The sequence below is a fragment of the Neopsephotus bourkii genome, unplaced genomic scaffold, assembly GCF_033783945.1.
Source record: "Neopsephotus bourkii isolate Nb327-2 ecotype Australia unplaced genomic scaffold, CSIRO-AGI_Nbou_v1 NB_53, whole genome shotgun sequence".
NCBI lineage: Eukaryota > Metazoa > Chordata > Aves > Psittaciformes > Psittacidae > Neopsephotus > Neopsephotus bourkii.
Window position 1 is genome coordinate 9702683 of NW_026900570.1, and position 16642 is coordinate 9719324.

At 38.7% G+C, this 16642-nt stretch overlaps 1 protein-coding gene across 4 annotated transcripts in view; it reads left to right on the forward strand.

The window, feature by feature from the left end:
- Window positions 1-16116, forward strand: part of NRP1 (neuropilin 1) — a 116905-nt gene extending 100789 nt beyond the window's left edge. For 2 of the 4 annotated variants that reach the window (XM_061350219.1, XM_061350238.1), the window contains exons 14-18: window positions 4613-4750; window positions 8571-8845; window positions 9343-9436; window positions 11017-11076; window positions 12332-16116. In XM_061350219.1, coding sequence (XP_061206203.1) covers window positions 4613-4750; window positions 8571-8845; window positions 9343-9436; window positions 11017-11076; window positions 12332-12621 — 857 coding nt within the window. In that variant the 3' untranslated portion in view covers window positions 12622-16116. The remainder of the gene's footprint in view (window positions 1-4612; window positions 4751-8570; window positions 8846-9342; window positions 9437-11016; window positions 11077-12331) is intronic. The other 2 variants (XM_061350229.1, XM_061350247.1) reach the window with 1 other exon arrangement.
- Window positions 16117-16642: the final 526 nt, after the last annotated feature.

Consider the following 16642-nt stretch of genomic DNA (forward strand, 5'->3'; position numbering starts at 1 on the left):
TCCTATTCCAACCAGCTTTCGTACGCTATAGAAACAGTTAAAAGCAAATAGCTGGAAAGCCTTGATGTATAAGCAAGCTTTCCGTCAAGGAGACTTTTACAGTTCATTTCAAGGGACTGAATTGTAAGAAAATAAAAAAGAATCATGATTTCAAACTGTTAAAAATGTTTAGAGGTTTTGGGTTTTTTTCAAGATAGGATCTACTTTCCTCCTCACAGCTAAAAAGATGCCTTTAACAAATCTGTCATGGTAAATAACTTTCAGGCCTCAATCCTAAGACTCACCAACATCTAATCTTTATGAATGCATCTTTTTCAATTCCAAAGGACTATTTGTAATGCTTGACTCTTAGCTGTTTACATACAGAGTAAGCTGTTCATTTACATTATGTGCTCTCAGCATGTAAGCTCAGTCCTTTTGTAAAGCAGACTGTTCGAAAAGTATCTTGTTTTTCACACATGTAATAGCTATTGCAGAAAAATATAGCTAAGACATCCTGAGGTTAAAATGTATGCTAAGAAATCATTTAAAGGTATAAGTATGATTCTTATTTATGGCAGGACAACTTTGCATCAATAAAGGGATATTAAAGCAGTTATCACTTACTATCATTTAAGGCAATTCTGTGCTGCCAGCGTAAGTCACATAGGAAGGTGAAATGCAAATATGTATCAGACCCAATATACTACTTTGAAGTGGTCCAAATTATGTTTGTAATTTCCCATTTTAATGTTGATTTACCCTTTGGCAAGAGCATCCTATAGAGAATTTTCATAGCATCTTTAATGCTATCATGCTCCTTCTTGCCTCATGTTGGAGGAGTTATAAAAATATGTCAAAGTCTGTGGGCCACGAAAGATTAATGGACTTGGAAGAAACTCACTCAACTAGATTTTCAAATTACTTTCTTGTTCATGTGCAGTAATGGTTCCAGATGTGAGCAAGATGTGGTCAAGAAATACAGCTGTTGGTTATTGTTTGAGAGGATAAATCTGTTTTAATTCAGTATCACGTACCCTACATTTAGAAAAGGCATATGGGTTTTCATCACACCTCTGTCTCAAATTCTCATCTGAACTGCTGCTATTTGATTACATAATGGCTGGTTTTCTTCATCTCTCAATACACACAAATACAGAGATCCATCACCTACGGGCAGGGGAACTATCCTAGCAGGGTAATGAGCGACCGCTGCAGAGAGAGCCCACCAAATGCTAGTCTCCCTACTTTTCTTCCTTCCACCAGGGCTGCCAAGCTATAGTTCAAGGACAAAGAAGAGGACAGATTGCTTGTAGCTTACTGTGAGCTACTGTATCAGCCCCCTGGGATTTTTAATAGAAATTTTGAACTCTTTGTCTTTTGCTGGAGCAGATCCATTGTCCAGACAACTAATGAACCTACCCTGATGCTACAGGTGTCTGTTATTAATTAGCTAGCGGGCCTATTTTTTCTTTTTATGGGTCCCTGGGTGAAGCATTGGAGGAGACATAAGAATAGACAATAAGAGATGGCATGTTTAAGGAGCCCATAAAATAATAGCACTCTGAAACTCCTTGCCTTCGACCTTCAATCCCATGGCTGTGATTGTTTAAGAAATATGTTGATGCAATCACTTTTAAGAAAACAATAGAAACCAAGCAAGAAATAGCTAACTGAGAGCAGGTGAGTGCTCAAATTCTGCTCAGTTTCAGGGGATTCTCATTAACTTCTGCATGGAAAAGAAGTTCACTTTTATGCTACAGCATGCTATCTCTGAGTCCAAAGCCAAAGAACACTGGCATGGACAAAGCATACCAGACCTAGGCTCTTTGCTGATTTCCTGGACTAGATATATTTCAGATGGAAGTGTAAGAAATTCCTTATTAGATGGTGCTGTGAAATTTATCTCTGTTTTAAAACCATCCTTCTAATCCCAATGTTCAGAGCTGGAATGACTTTTGTCATTCCCTCCATTTCAGAATTAGCAATTTAATTCTGGATTTTTTCCTTATCCATTTCAGTGTCCAGTTCTCTTTGAATTGTGTTCAGTCTTAGCAGCACTTGAGGAAAGGAAGTATCACTCACATCATATGAGATTTTTTTTTCTGTTGATCCACATTGAACTTCACTGGATGTCTCACAGTTCTATGAAATGGAGAAAACAGAATAGTATAATCCTCCTTCTCTGGATTCTTCACCCATTTACATACTTCTGCTGTGTCTTCTGCTATTTATTTTTATTCAGAGTTGAACAATACCAGTCCTTTCAATCTCTTTGTGCTATGTGCTCATTTATGCTGTGTGATATCTTCAGATTGATGTGATCTGTCTACCACTGTTCTCCTTTCTTGTGGTTTGAATACCACAAAGGTTATCACTAGCTTTGCATGATATAATCCTTTGGGATTAATAAGATTAATTTTGTTTTATGCTTTCTAAGACCTTTTCTAAAGTTCTGTTTCATGGCTCTGATGTCAAAGCCATGCAATATAGCTCTCCTAGGCCTCTTTGACAATGAAAGGCTATTTTTCACAAACTTAAAAACCTTTAACTCTTTTCAATGTCACTCTGGTTCTTTAAAAGATCCCCTTGATTTTCAGATGTCCCCTTTCGGGCAAGCTGCCTTTGATCATGGCCCCATTGTCTTGAAAAGAAAAATATACTGAAGAAAGAAACATAATGGATTGCTTTTCTGCACTCACGTGTGCACAGGCCAAGTTCTGCCTCTTCAGCGTTCTGAGGCCAAAGAGAGATTATTCACCATGATCTGCTCCTTTCCTAGAGAGGGCCAGGTCCTCCAGGAAACATGTTTTCTCCATATTGAATCCCCTTTCCAGACATTATCTGTTTAATTCATTTGTTTCCAGCTAGCATGCCATATTCGTGACAATGTGGAGCAGACCCCTCTGGAGGCCAGCAGGAGGGAGGGGGGGAGGCAAGCAGGATGGGACAGATGAAAGGAAGGAGCAAAGAATGAGGGCTTAGTGAGGAGAAATGCCACAGCATAGCCGAGATACTAACAGGCAGAGGAGAAGGGTAGGAGCTGCTGTATGCTCAGACCTCTCTGATGACAGAAAGACATTTTGTAGGGGCCAGAGGGGAGAGGTCATAGCAGATGCAATGCACAAATCCAGTGAGTTGAGCTAAAACAGTGTCCAGGAGCAAGAACTCACCAAACAAGGACACAATAGGCAAGGAGAAAAGGATAGATGAACTCTTTTTATGCCCATTCTGTCTCAACCTCCTCACTTGAGCTTTTGTCTGTGTTGATAAAATGATCATTCTAGTTTACTTTCATTAAAATCTGGGTTGTGAGTTCAAAAGCCTTTCCAGTTTTCCTTGCAGAGCTCACTATATAGAGGAGGTCTTTGCCTCTTCAGACCGTAAGAGCTCCACCTCAAAGCCACAGGTCCCAACACATTCCCATATTTCTCTGTATTTTTTAAACAATAAACAAAACACATTCTAAGGTTGCATTATCTTTCCTGGCTTTTTGTGTGTGTGGTTTGTTTTGTTTTTTTTTATTTTAGTAATGGGCAAGAAACACAATTCTTCCCTCAGAGCTGATACTGTTGGGAGCACAAAGTCCTTTGTTCTTAGCCCATACTTGCACAAAGTATCTCATTAAAGTAAACCTAAGTTATTCCTTTAATAAGGCATGATTAATGCCTGAGAAAAGACTTAAGGATTTGGTCACATTGCTGTGGTAAGGGTATTGCTCTACTGGGAATTGTCCTTGATCAAGGTGAGGTAAAAGTTCATGCCAACAGGGTAGGAACCAAAAGCCCAAAAGATTTCAAACTGCTTCTGAAAACAAGAAATGCAAGGGATTTATGTGATATCTTTGTATAATCTTTCCATTCAAATTCCAAGTTCTACTGAAGAAAATAAGCTACTATGTATTAAACCTTTGGGCAGAATTTAAGAGAAGCTGAAAACAAGATATGATCTCATTCTGACCATAATACCAGACTTCCCTTGTTTTACGTGGAGATTGTTTTGAAGCTTATTTTGAGTTCATTTGGCAATCAGCCACATTTGTCCCTTTTCTGTCTCAATTTGTTCATTTCAATGCTGCCATCTTGTGGGCTTACTTAACTGCCTAAGACGACGCTGAAGTTCCTTGCTGAAGCCACATACTATATATATTTAACCAGAAATCGTTTCCTGCCAAGGACGTTCCATTAGTGTTTCTTCCCTTTCTTATTATTGTCCAGATCTTATATTGAGTTGCTGCAAAACGTTGTATTGTTATGGTACAAATAAATACTAACAATTCAGAAAATTAATGTGATAAGAAAATTCATGTGATAAGAAAGCCAGAGCTTTCTTTTTGAGTCATTTATGTTATAGTACAGTTATCAGCTAATGTGGCCAAATCAGAAGAACTAATCTAGCCACAAAAAAATCCCCAAATATGGGTCATAAAGAAACAAGAAACAAGCATATAATTTACTAGAAATAGTCATTCTTCATCTGTTTCCCAGCACAGCTAGTCTTACTGTGGCTTCTCAGTTTCAAAGAGGAACGGTTCTGTTAATGGTCAAATGCATGTGTTTAGTTTTGAAGTACAAAATCTGAATTATGAAATTAATAACTGCATTTCATCCCTCCTTTACCTCTTTCCTTGTAGAGCTGCCACTATACAACTTCAACTGTGCCTTTGGCTGGGGATCCCAAAAGACACTGTGCCACTGGGAGCATGACAACCAGGTGGATTTAAAGTGGGCAATCCTGACCAGCAAAACTGGGCCAATTCAAGACCACACAGGTAATCATGAGTTTATGATTTAGCTGGTTTACATGGGAAGAAGTTGTTCTGTTTAATACCAACATGCCCTCCAAAACCACAGGCGTTTGAATTATACCTAAGACATGTAGAGTCATGAGGATGATTCTCTAGGCAACCTCATCTGTTATATGTAGTCACAACTGACCATAATTGTTCTTTCTGTTGTGAAATAGAGATTGTTTATTATCAGGAATTGAAGATATTCCCTTGCCTTTGGATAACTATCAGTCTGGGGCAGAAAAAAATCTGAATGACCAATATTCTGCCAACATCACTTGCCAAGTGATACAGTCATGAACAGACCTCACATTATTCCTGTTTGTGGTTACAGGGACTGCCCACCACAGAAAGGTACTGTAAGTGAAACTTCCCAGATGGACAAATTTCCATGCCCTCCTCCTCTCCAGCAGGAGTTATAGCTTGCAGGACTATAGCCTGCTACCCCTTCACTTACAGTTTTTCCAGAAATATCACCCTGGGAAATTGATTGGTTGGTTTTGTGGTATCTAACTCATGGCTCTGCATAATTAGGCAATAAATACACTGCTGGCTAGTGGAGAAGGAAGGGCATTATGTGACCTGCACAGCTTCTTGCTTTAGTGTTCTCACTTGCATATGTGCAGATTAATCAAATGTGTTGAGCTGAATCTCCCATCCCACTTCTGCGATCCTTTTGCTTAATGAGAATGACAAGGAAATTAGACAAAATTGGACTTCTTAAATTCTGAGACACTTTCAATTGAATCTTAAGACAAGTACAGTAGTTTCAGGGAAAAAAAAAAAAACACTTATAATACTTTGACTATAAATGGCATTGTACAAATAAATGGCATCAAATTAACTAAATGCAGTTAGTTGAAGTGAAGGCTGTAATGGTGGAAAAATTGATGTAAAGTGAAATGGCTCAGTAGGATCTGACATTGAAAGGAGGTTAAAAGCTGTGTTAGCCAGAGACTGACAAAATCTAAAAGGCATGCATAAGTAAAGCCCTAATTAAGAAATGAAGACAGAGTTCCTGACCCAGCACTGCAATAATATTCTGGAAATGAGAGCTATCTGCACTTTGCCATGAAGGATTAGAGAAAGGCTGAACCTGTCTTCAATCAAGAGATGAAGAAATTATATTCTTCAAATGACTTTTTGTTGTTTCCACTGGGCCCTGCTAGTGCAGGAGACTTACTTGTTCCATTAGCTATAGCTTCAGTAAATCTTACAGGCAGCCTCTTTTTCTCCTTACTGCACTAACTTTCAATATTTCCCAAAATTTTCCTTCAACTCTAATGGCACGTTCACCTGCCAGGTTTGCCATTCATCTGCCAGCAGGTACAGAATGAATGGAGGTGAGTGTGAATGCAGACCATGAGCAGTTTGAATGGCACTGATGTCTCAGACAAGCCCCTCAATGTCATTGCTATGCAGCAAGGCTACCCTATATATTGAGAGAAGAGCAATGAGCAACTCCCAGGCACATCTTTCTCTCAGCTGTACATGTATAAAGCTGAAGAAGTGCCACAGAACTGATCTTCAACAGCAATTGCTTTAAGGCAGCAGGATACGCTGTATGTCACTTCAAATTATACATGTTATGATTAAATCTGACCAGAGTTAGGTCTTCCAACTGAGACAGCCATCCTAGTGCTGTGATTATCTTCATTTTTAACTCCCTTTGGATTTCCCTATCACCATTCTCTGAGGGTATTTGCAGGCGTTGCTCTGCGCTCTGCATAGTCATAAAGCTGGAAACAACACACTCCTGCCCAAGCACACTCACTCAAGCACAAGCACTCCTGCTGAGGAATCTGGACAAGATATTACTTCAGTAAGATAGAAAAAGGGAAAGAAAAAAAAAAAAAACAAAGCAAGCCTATTTTTTTGGCAGTTTAACATCATTTTCCCCTATCAAATTTTTATCAAAGAACAGATACTTCTACATGCATATTGGCCAGGATACCTCTGTTATACCTCTGACAGCCCACAGAAAAATCAAAACAAAAGAAAAAGTCCTTGTGTCATGTTAGAAGAAATATTTGTCTTTCTCATTTATTAGGTTCATTCTTTCCAGTTCCTGTGTTTAACCCACTCCTCTTTGTTCTTGGTTCACCTTACTACCCTGTCCTTGTTATGCTTTGCAGAGTAGAAGTGCTCATCTTCCCTTCTTCATTGGTGCATTGCAATCCAGCAAGACTCAATTCAAGAATACCCTGTATAAGCAAAGATCAGTGGTGAAAATACACCTTCCAAAATATCTTCTTTTGCCTCTTTGTACTGTTATTTAAGCATTGGTATAAGCAGATATATGTACACTTATTTCACCAGTTGAGGAACTGAATTTCTTATTCTCCTTCCTGCTTTCAAAATAACTTTATACCAATGCCAGTAAATGCTGTCTCCATCCTTTTGTGTGAGTGCATTCCACATGCAATCTATTCTTACACATACTGGGATGAACTTCATATTTTTCCACCATAATTGTCTGCAAAGAAGCTGTTCAAAAGCTGACTGGAATGGATGCCTGGCTGGTGAAAATCAGAAGCACTTCCCTGTAGTCAGTACCTTACTTTACCTAGAAATTTTCTGTTACCAAACTAATCACACTCCCATGTGCTTCTGTTCCTGCATGATGAAGCAAGTCATTTTCCAAGTTGTGTATTAGGTGTTCAGATTTCAACCTGTATAAATCCATTATACTCTTCAGGAAATATGAGCCATAATCTCACTCTTTCAAGAAATGGCTCATAAATAAACAGACCCTAATATATTATTACAAAAATCAAGGGAATAACCATGCCATCATTCGTGACTCTATATAAAAACACTGTTTAGAACTCAGTTCCTGATCACTGACAATGAGAGTCCAAAGCTATTTTATCCTCCAGTGTTTTTCCCATTCTAATCTCACCTTCTCAAACACAGATTACTTTAAACAGCGATTAAAAATAGCTCTTTGCAAAATTAGTATACAGTAGGCCCCGGGGAGTTCTGTCTAGCCTTCTGAACTAGGGTTGGCTGTCTTTAGGAGGTGCATGCTGACTAATGGAGCATATGCTGTTGCATCAAATATGCTTTTGCCTTCTTCCCTGAGCAAAAGCAGATGCTTTGTGTGTGCCACATAGTGAACATGTTACAGTTCACTCTCTGCACAAATCATCCCAGTGAACAGCAATGGAGACTGCCAGAAGAAATAATAAAATCATAGAATCATAAAATGGTTTGTATTGGAAGGGACTTTTAAACTAAAGGTCATCTAGTCCAACCCCCCTGCAGTGAGCAGAGACATCTTCAAATAGATCAGGTTACTCAGAGCCCCTTTAAACCTGACCTTGAATGTTTCCAGGGATGGGGTATCCACCACCTCCCTGGGCATCCTGTTGCAGTGCTTCAGCACCCTCATTGTAATAAATTTCTTCAATCTCCCCTCTTCTAGTTTAAAACCATTGCCCCTTGTTCTGTTGCTACAGGCCCTGCTAAAAAGTTTGTCCCCACTTTTCTTATGAGACTTCCTTAAGTTCTGAAGGATTGCAATAAGGTCTTCCCTTCTCCAGGCTGAAGCAACCCCAACTCTGTCAGCCTTTCCTCACAGGAGAGGTGTTCTATCCCTTGATCATTTTTTTCTTTTTTGGCCCTCTCCTTATAGCACATCGGCTTTCCTGACCTTCCAAACCAGCATACTCCAATTCTTGGTTTTGAGGCTTGACCCATCAGCATGGAAAGAAAGCAAAATGATTGGGGGTGGTTGGGGCTTCTTAGGCAAACTAAATGAAAACCAGTGGCTGTTCCTAACACAGTCCTTCTGTCACAGTAGGAGATGGCAATTTCATTTACTCGCAAGCTGACGAAAGCCAGAAAGGCAAAGTCGCTCGACTGCTCAGTCCCGTGATTTACTCACAGAACTCTGCCCACTGCATGACTTTCTGGTACCACATGTCCGGTGCACATGTTGGCACCCTGAAGATCAAGCTGCGGTATCAAAAGCCAGATGAATACGACCAGGTGCTGTGGACTCTGAGTGGGCATCAGGCAAACTTCTGGAAGGAAGGACGCGTTCTTCTTCACAAGTCTGTGAAACACTACCAGGTAAGCTTGGCTGCTCCTCACTGAGCTACCAGACTGAGGCCAGTAGGGCCTTGCTGGCCATGTTTTGCACACTGTAAAGGAAGATGTCAGTGAAGGATTTATGGAGACAGTATTATACCTACAGATGAGATACTGTTCTTGTGACAGTAATAATAGTGTCATATTTCATGGTCTCAGCTGACAGTGATACAAGCAATTTGTTATTGAAGACCAAGTAAATACTTTAGAAATTATTTCTCATCTCTCACAAAACTGCATTCTTGCCACAGTTTTTCTCCTGATGTAAAATTCTTTAATAAAGCCTGACGTTATATAAATTCACATTTGCATATATAAATTCATAAAGGCACGCAGTGCAGATTGGCAGGTCACAATCAAGGTACATGTAGATGTGGCATCATGACAAGTGAAGATGTGTGTTAGCAACTAATTAAGATTTCCTGAATGCTGCAATTGTGTGTTAACATGAAAATGTGAACATTGTCTTATTTTGCCAGGTGGTTATTGAGGGAGAAATTGGAAAAGGAACTGGAGGAATTGCTGTGGATGATATTAAAATTGACAATCACGTAGCACAAGAGGACTGCCGAAGTAAGTATGGATAGCAAGAATATCTCATCCAAAACATTTTTTATTTTGTTTTGGTTGCTGGTTTTATCTGTGAGAAAGTGATAGATGATTATTGGGTATATAAGAGGTTTTGCACTGAAAACACCCTGATGTGACCCATAACTTTATTCACAGTAAGTGCCACTGGTATCATCTTAGCAAGCCACCAACTACAGTATTTTGGATCAGAACGAGCATCCTACTGACATGGGTTACAGCACATTCATGTTCTTACATCTCTCCCTGTATTTTATATTGCTCTCTTCTTTAAATTTCTCTGCTTTTCCTAATGCTCTTCCCTGATTTAACTAATGTTCAGAATCCAATTTCAATTCTTTGCCTTTTTTAGAATACTTAGTACCAAGCTTACTTGAATTCTATTTTAATGGACCATATCAAACCCTTACAGGATACACAGATAGGGTGAAAAGGTCCCTACACTGTCCTCTGATGTCCTGCAATTCTGAGTTTGCTATGACTCATTTGCTGTGTTTACTAGCTCCCCAGACATGTGGGACCCAAACTAACATTAGAACATGGCCTTTTCTACATCTGAGCCAGGCTATTCCTCGGATGCTATTTGAGTCCTTTTATTTCTGGCCAGTCTTGAGTTATTCCAGTCACTGCTGATCATAGGTACATTGCATACTGCACATAATTTGGCAGCAGCAACCCCAGATAAACAAAAGCAACTGAACCCTATCCTTCATGATGGAGATGAAGCAATGACTTTTATGTAGGAGAGGGAATAGAACTGAGAGCCCTCAGCATTAGGAAGATAAACTTATGCCATGCAAGTTGTCAACACAACTGAGAGAGGTAATAGAGGGTGTTCCTCACCTTTTGTAGCTAATACCCTTTTGAGGGTAACATGACAGACTTCAGCTACATTGTAATTTCACTTCAGGGTGAGAAAACTACAATATCTTTTTTATCGCACATTCCATCCTCTGTGGTTCATCATATGCCACCAGAGTGAGAGCTGCCAGGAAAGAGAGGAAGGACATCCTGCAATGTCCTCAGTGCCAAGAAGGGTGGTGGGACCTCAGTAATTGTGTTTACCTGACTCTAAAATGAGAGAGGGAAATAACTTCTTTCTTATTTCCACATGTTTTGGTTGTTCGCACCAAGTGCTGCACGAAGATTTTGGCCTGTGTGAGCTGAAGCCAGAAGCTTGATCTGAAGCCCAAACACAAGTGGTCTCACTGTATACAGTGAAACTATTCTTGTGATTAACTATGCCTATGCTGATGAAGTGTTACGGAACTGGGCTCCAGAATTGGAAATACATGAAAGAGATGCTAATTCATCACACTGATTCTTCTTTCCCAGTCATGAAAAATCCCTGCTAACTAAAACTGTGTCAAGACTGGGCAGAGAGGAGTTTTATATCTTTCTTTTTTCTCCTTTAATTTTCAGAGTCCATCATAATGAACAGTTCTGTCAAGCTGACATAATGATGCTCTGACACAGGAAAATCTGCTATACCATTATTGCCAGCATGATAGTCAATCAATGTTTGTAACCCTAATAATCAGTGTCAATTCTCTTTGCTTCATTAGAATCAACCGATGTGGAGAATGAAATAGATGAAGAAGATGACCTAGAAAGTAATCAAATAGGTAAAAATTGTGTTATTGTTAAAACTGAATGAATTTTTAAAGCGTATTTTCATATGAATTTGTGTATTCTATTAATCTATTTATAGATTAGTTTCCTGTGTATTATATTAAGGGGGTTTTATTTATCTAGATCAGATACTAAGGAAGCTTACATTTATTTGAAGGATGTAGTAGTTTCATTCTTCTATGTCATATAATTTTATGGACTTTGTATTATTCATACCTATCGCCAAATTTGGTATACATAATTTGTTACTTTGTATAGGTATATAAGCATTCACACTTAGAACTCCTTAATATTTTGTTATATAGAAGGCTTATCCACAGCTGAAGAAACAGCTATTATTTTACCTTACAATTCATGATTCGTGCAGTGCCTATGTAATTAGGTTCAAAACTCTTCAGGCTAATTACTTGACAGACCTGGCTGAAAAAGTCATTTTATGACCACCCTACCACAGAATTTTCATTTTCACTGATGATAGCCATAAATGGATCATTAAATGGATCATAATTGTTACATTGTCCCAACAATAAAATATACTTGCATTTTTAAAGTGATGAGCTTAATTTTTTTTTTCTGTTACAGTCAACAGCATTACTATCATTGATTTCAGTGAAAGCAGGGTTTGCCCAAAAAGATTCTTTGGCTTTTCCTGCAAAAACTGGCAGGGTTTGTAAGCTTATTGGAAGTTTTTCATAAGCTGAAAGGGCTGAGGGAAAACAATACAATACCCAGTGGATATCTTACACAAGGGGCAGAGTGCTTTTCTGTGTTAGTTCTGTCACTATTTCCATTTCAAGGTCACTATTTCCATTTCCCTGAAGTCAGGGAAGTGGAGATATGTACAAAATGTCTGCAGATTCCCAACCTATGTCTAAGGCTATGAAGATTCAAACTGAGCTGAATGTGTTTTAATTAACATTTTTGAGCTAAATACCGCAAGCTGCAAAATATAATTAAAAGGTCTGGTTATTCATTCCCATGACTCCCACTTAATTTAGGGTAGAATCACACCCGTACTATCATGCAGCAGATTCACGTTTTGGAGAACAGTCTGAAAAAAATCAGCAACTAATTGGGCCGAATTACATTGTTGAGCTATTTGTGACTGCCCCCAAGAAGCGAGGCTTTCAGATTACGTAGCAATTTATGTCAAAAACTTAATGTCCTTTCTCCAAATTTCCAACTCATCAAACAAAGTTCTAACTGGAATCGATTCTGAAAATTTTGCAATTCTTTACTCCGTTTCAGGGATTACACCTCCATACCACACAGGCGAAGACTACGATGATAACATCTCCAGGAAACCAGGCAATGTTCTGAAGACCCTAGATCCAATCCTGATCACCATCATAGCCATGAGTGCACTTGGGGTGCTTTTAGGAGCCATCTGTGGAGTTGTCCTGTACTGTGCCTGTTGGCACAATGGGATGTCAGAGAGGAACTTGTCTGCACTGGAGAATTACAATTTTGAACTGGTTGATGGTGTAAAACTGAAAAAAGATAAACTAAACACACAGAATTCATACTCGGAAGCATGAAGGTATAAAGCAACTGGAGAAGTTTCAGAGAATTGGGATGGAAGGACATAACTCGGTCATGCTGGGGAACTGATGATCTTTTACTGTACAGGCTGAAAAGTGCATTGATGACACTGAGCCAAGCTTTTCTCAGGAGCTTCAATGAGTGTGTAACCGATAAACATGGACAACAATCTGTGTTAACAATCTGAATCATGTACAGTCTGCTTTTTCTGTTGGTTTTATTTGAAATAATCAAATGCTGGTGTTGAGACCAAGTATGATTGACTTATAGTTCATTTTGTCTTTCTTTCTCTCCCTCTCTTTTGTTTTCCGTTAATGGCTAATTTTGGTTTTACTGTGCAAAATCCAAGATGCTGTCACAAAATGTATTCAGTGGGGTCCTTTGGATGGACATGCTGTCTGTAGCTCAGTGCCCAGAAAATATTGGAGTAACAGCAATTTAGTGAACTCCTGCACCTGTATCTGTGTATAATTGCTCGTGTTGTGCATAGGCAAAGAAGGGTTAGGATGTTTTTGAACGTACTGCTGCATCAGTACTGATATAGTGTGTCAGCTCTGTTTATGAAGCAATACAGTCAAATTTTATTGATGTTTTTCAGTGTTGTACTAAATTTTGTGCTTGTGAACTCCATAAAAAAGTATGTGCCATCATCAGACACAACTGGTAACCAAGTGTACTGCCTAAAAACTAAACAAAAAAGTCCTTGGCACTGGCTAGTGTATGTCCTCTCAAGTGCCTTTTTGTTTGTACTGCTTCTCATTGTGTTAACATTAACTACAGCTGTGCTTCTCTGCAGTTGTGCCCTTGTCTTTAGTCGTATTCTGATGGCTCACCAACTAAAAAAAGAAGTATATTCTAGTGTAAGAAAGTAGCGTCAGCAAAGCAAGGGCAAACCAGATTTGACAACCTGGCTCAATTGTTCTGCTTTCTGTATTTCAACTTCATGTCTCTTGACCCTTTTGCATAAAGCTGCAATATCCCCTTTTATTGTTCTTTCATATAGAATGTATTTTCAAATGTAAAATCTCTCTACCTGTCTCTTCTCTTTCTCTCTCTTCTTCTCTCTCTGAGTAGATTGCATAAGCATTTGCCATTGCCAAGGAAAGAAAACTGCAGCTTTAACATGATGGTAATGGCAAAGGATTTTATTAGAGCTTGTGTTAAAAAATAAGGGAAAATTCTTAACTTTACCCTCCAAAGTCGAACTTTGGGTTTCTTCTTAACAGCATAAAGTGACAGTATCTTTTTTCCTGAAGTCATGAAACATGTCTTTTATCCTGAACAGCTTGCCTGTTAATTACACTGGGGAAAACGACTCCCTTACTGAAAAGATTGCCTTTACAATGAGAAACTTTCCTCCTCCTGCCCCTACCTAAACCCAAAGTTCTGTTCTCTCAGTAAGCATGTATTTTCATGCTAATCAATGCTAATTGGGCTTACACATGGGTACTGAGGGCAGAATAAAATCCCACAGTGTATGTAGGGTATGTTCTTACCATCCTGTTATATCCAATTGGCATTTCATACCAGGAAGGTTTTGTCTGACCAGAAGTGCAGATAGTGACAGATTCAGTGAGCTGAGTAATGTAACCTGTTGGGAAAATGTTTGACAATTATGTGGCCATTTTTTTATATTTTGGACAAATATTATTGGACAAATAATATTCAGCAGCCTATGCAGCTGGTCCAGCAAGGTAAAAAGAAACAACAATATGTTTCCCATGGGGGTGTGTATCAGGAGGTGATGGGCCAGAGGGAATCCTCCCCTCCTGCAGGTGCAAGGGAGCCCCGTGGTTTTCTGCAGTGAAAACAGCACAGCACACAGTACAGCCATAACTGAGGAAGCAGTGGAACAAGGCAGCTTTAACCTTCCCCTGGATATCTATCAGCCAGCAGAAAAAAAAACAGTGCAAAAATGGGGAAAGGAATGTCCTGCAAAGCACTGGACTCATGCTTTTCCTAACTGAACTCCGCCAGTAGCATCAGGGAAGTGATTTTTGACTTTCTGAGTTAGTCTTTTCCAAAATTGCTTTCGTGGTAGAGCAATGAAGTATTCTGTCCAAGATTAGGACTAAAGAAGGGCTAATTCAGCCTTCAATTACATGAAGCAAAAGGATCCATCTCTGTTTATTAATTAAAAGTTTTGAAGCATATAATTTCACCAATATGAACTACAAAACGAAAAATCTGTTGAAAATCCACCAGTAACCTGGAAATTGAAGAAAAAGGAGAGAGACTGGATGCAAAAATATGAGTTTTGAAGTTGAAGATATTTTAAAGGAAGACCCAGTAGAAAAAACAGTGCGCAGCAGCAACTTCAAAAGAGTCCTAAAGGCAAAGGCAAGGACTATAGTGAAAATTAAACCACTCACTTCAGGTCATCAAACCTTAGATGCCTAAACTGGAAAAACTACTTCCCTAGGCTCTACACCTTGGGCCCTCCAGAAGGTCAGAAGAGCACCTAAGGCCTGAAAGTTTTGCCTAAAAGTCCATGAAATGATCCAAGGGACAAACTCACTTTGGCAGAAACATTCATTTGTATCTAATACTGCAATTTGACCATAATGGCATTGCAACAGCTAGTTAATTAACCCAAAGAAATAAAGGAATTTTCAAACCTATTTTCAGCACACCACCACTATCTGATTCAGGTGTTAGGGTCTGTTCTCCTTAGCTGAAAAAACTTCTAGCCCACTAACTTAACTGAGTTACAAGCATCTATTGCCTTGAAGAGAAAATCCCACTGGGGAGCCAAGCCCAAAATGTTTTGAACTATTCCCACAGATTTCAATCAATTCTGGACCAGTTCTTGGTCTTGATTTATTTGAACAGAAAACTGGTAGTTGGTGGGGTTTTTTCTTCTTTCAACATACTGAGAATAGTGAACATAAAAAGAAACATATCTCCTTTGTGGTCTTCAGACCTTACCATGATAATGAGGATCTAGCACTGAAGATCTGATTTTTCTGAACGTAATAGAATAAAAGTTGGCCTTCAATAAAGGAAAAATGATACTGCAACTTTACATTGAAAAGTATCTTGCACTGATAAATATATTTAAAAAAATTATATGTTTATAAAGTTATTAATTTGTAAAGGCAGTGTTACAAAATGTTCAGTTTATATTGTTTTAGATTGTTTCATAATTTTTAAAGTGTAAAATAACATATTTTTTTCTTTATTGAAAAACTATAAAAATCTTCTGTAGTAAAATGATTTCATTTTACTGGTATATTATTGCTTCATGGTTTGTACCATCATAAAACTTTGTGCAAATTTTTTTTACAGAAATTTTTATTTTCTATGACAATATGACACTTGTAAATTGTTGTTTCAAAATGAACAGCGAAGCCTTAATTTTAAATGACATTTGTATTGTCAGACACTGAATAGCATAAAAAAAACACGTAGAACTGAACTGTAACTTAAATTTCCAAACTATGACTACTACATTCCAAAGAAACAGTTGAATTAAACATTTTCATAAAATATCCCATACCTGGTGTATTTTATTATACTAGAATGGACTGTTTTTTTTAAATGACTGCTTCTATTTAGCGTCTTCCAACAAGCACAATGTTTCAGTCATGGTTACATTTGTCAGTAGGAAATTCCAACAAGCAGACACCTCGGTGAGACCATTAAGGTTAGGATGGAAGTTAAGGCTAATGGTTTAGGATGGAGGAATTCACCCTGCACAATTCTGTCTCACTGCTGGAGATACTCCCACTACATGCCTAACTTTTAGCCAAACAGCAGGGATTTAAGAGGACAAATCTGCCATTGCTGTTTTAAGTTGTAATTCGCTTCACTGCCATGGGAAGCCCAAGCCGCACATCCTATGTCAGTCATAGAAGCCCCTTGTGGCTTGCTGTTACAGTGAGATTTACCATGAAGTAATGTCCAGTTTTGACAAGTTGCTCCACTAAGTCTCTGTCTGCTCCAGTAGTAAGGTTTGAACAGATAAGCTCCCTGCAAATTTCCACTGAAATCATCAGGACTTACCCAACCATGGCC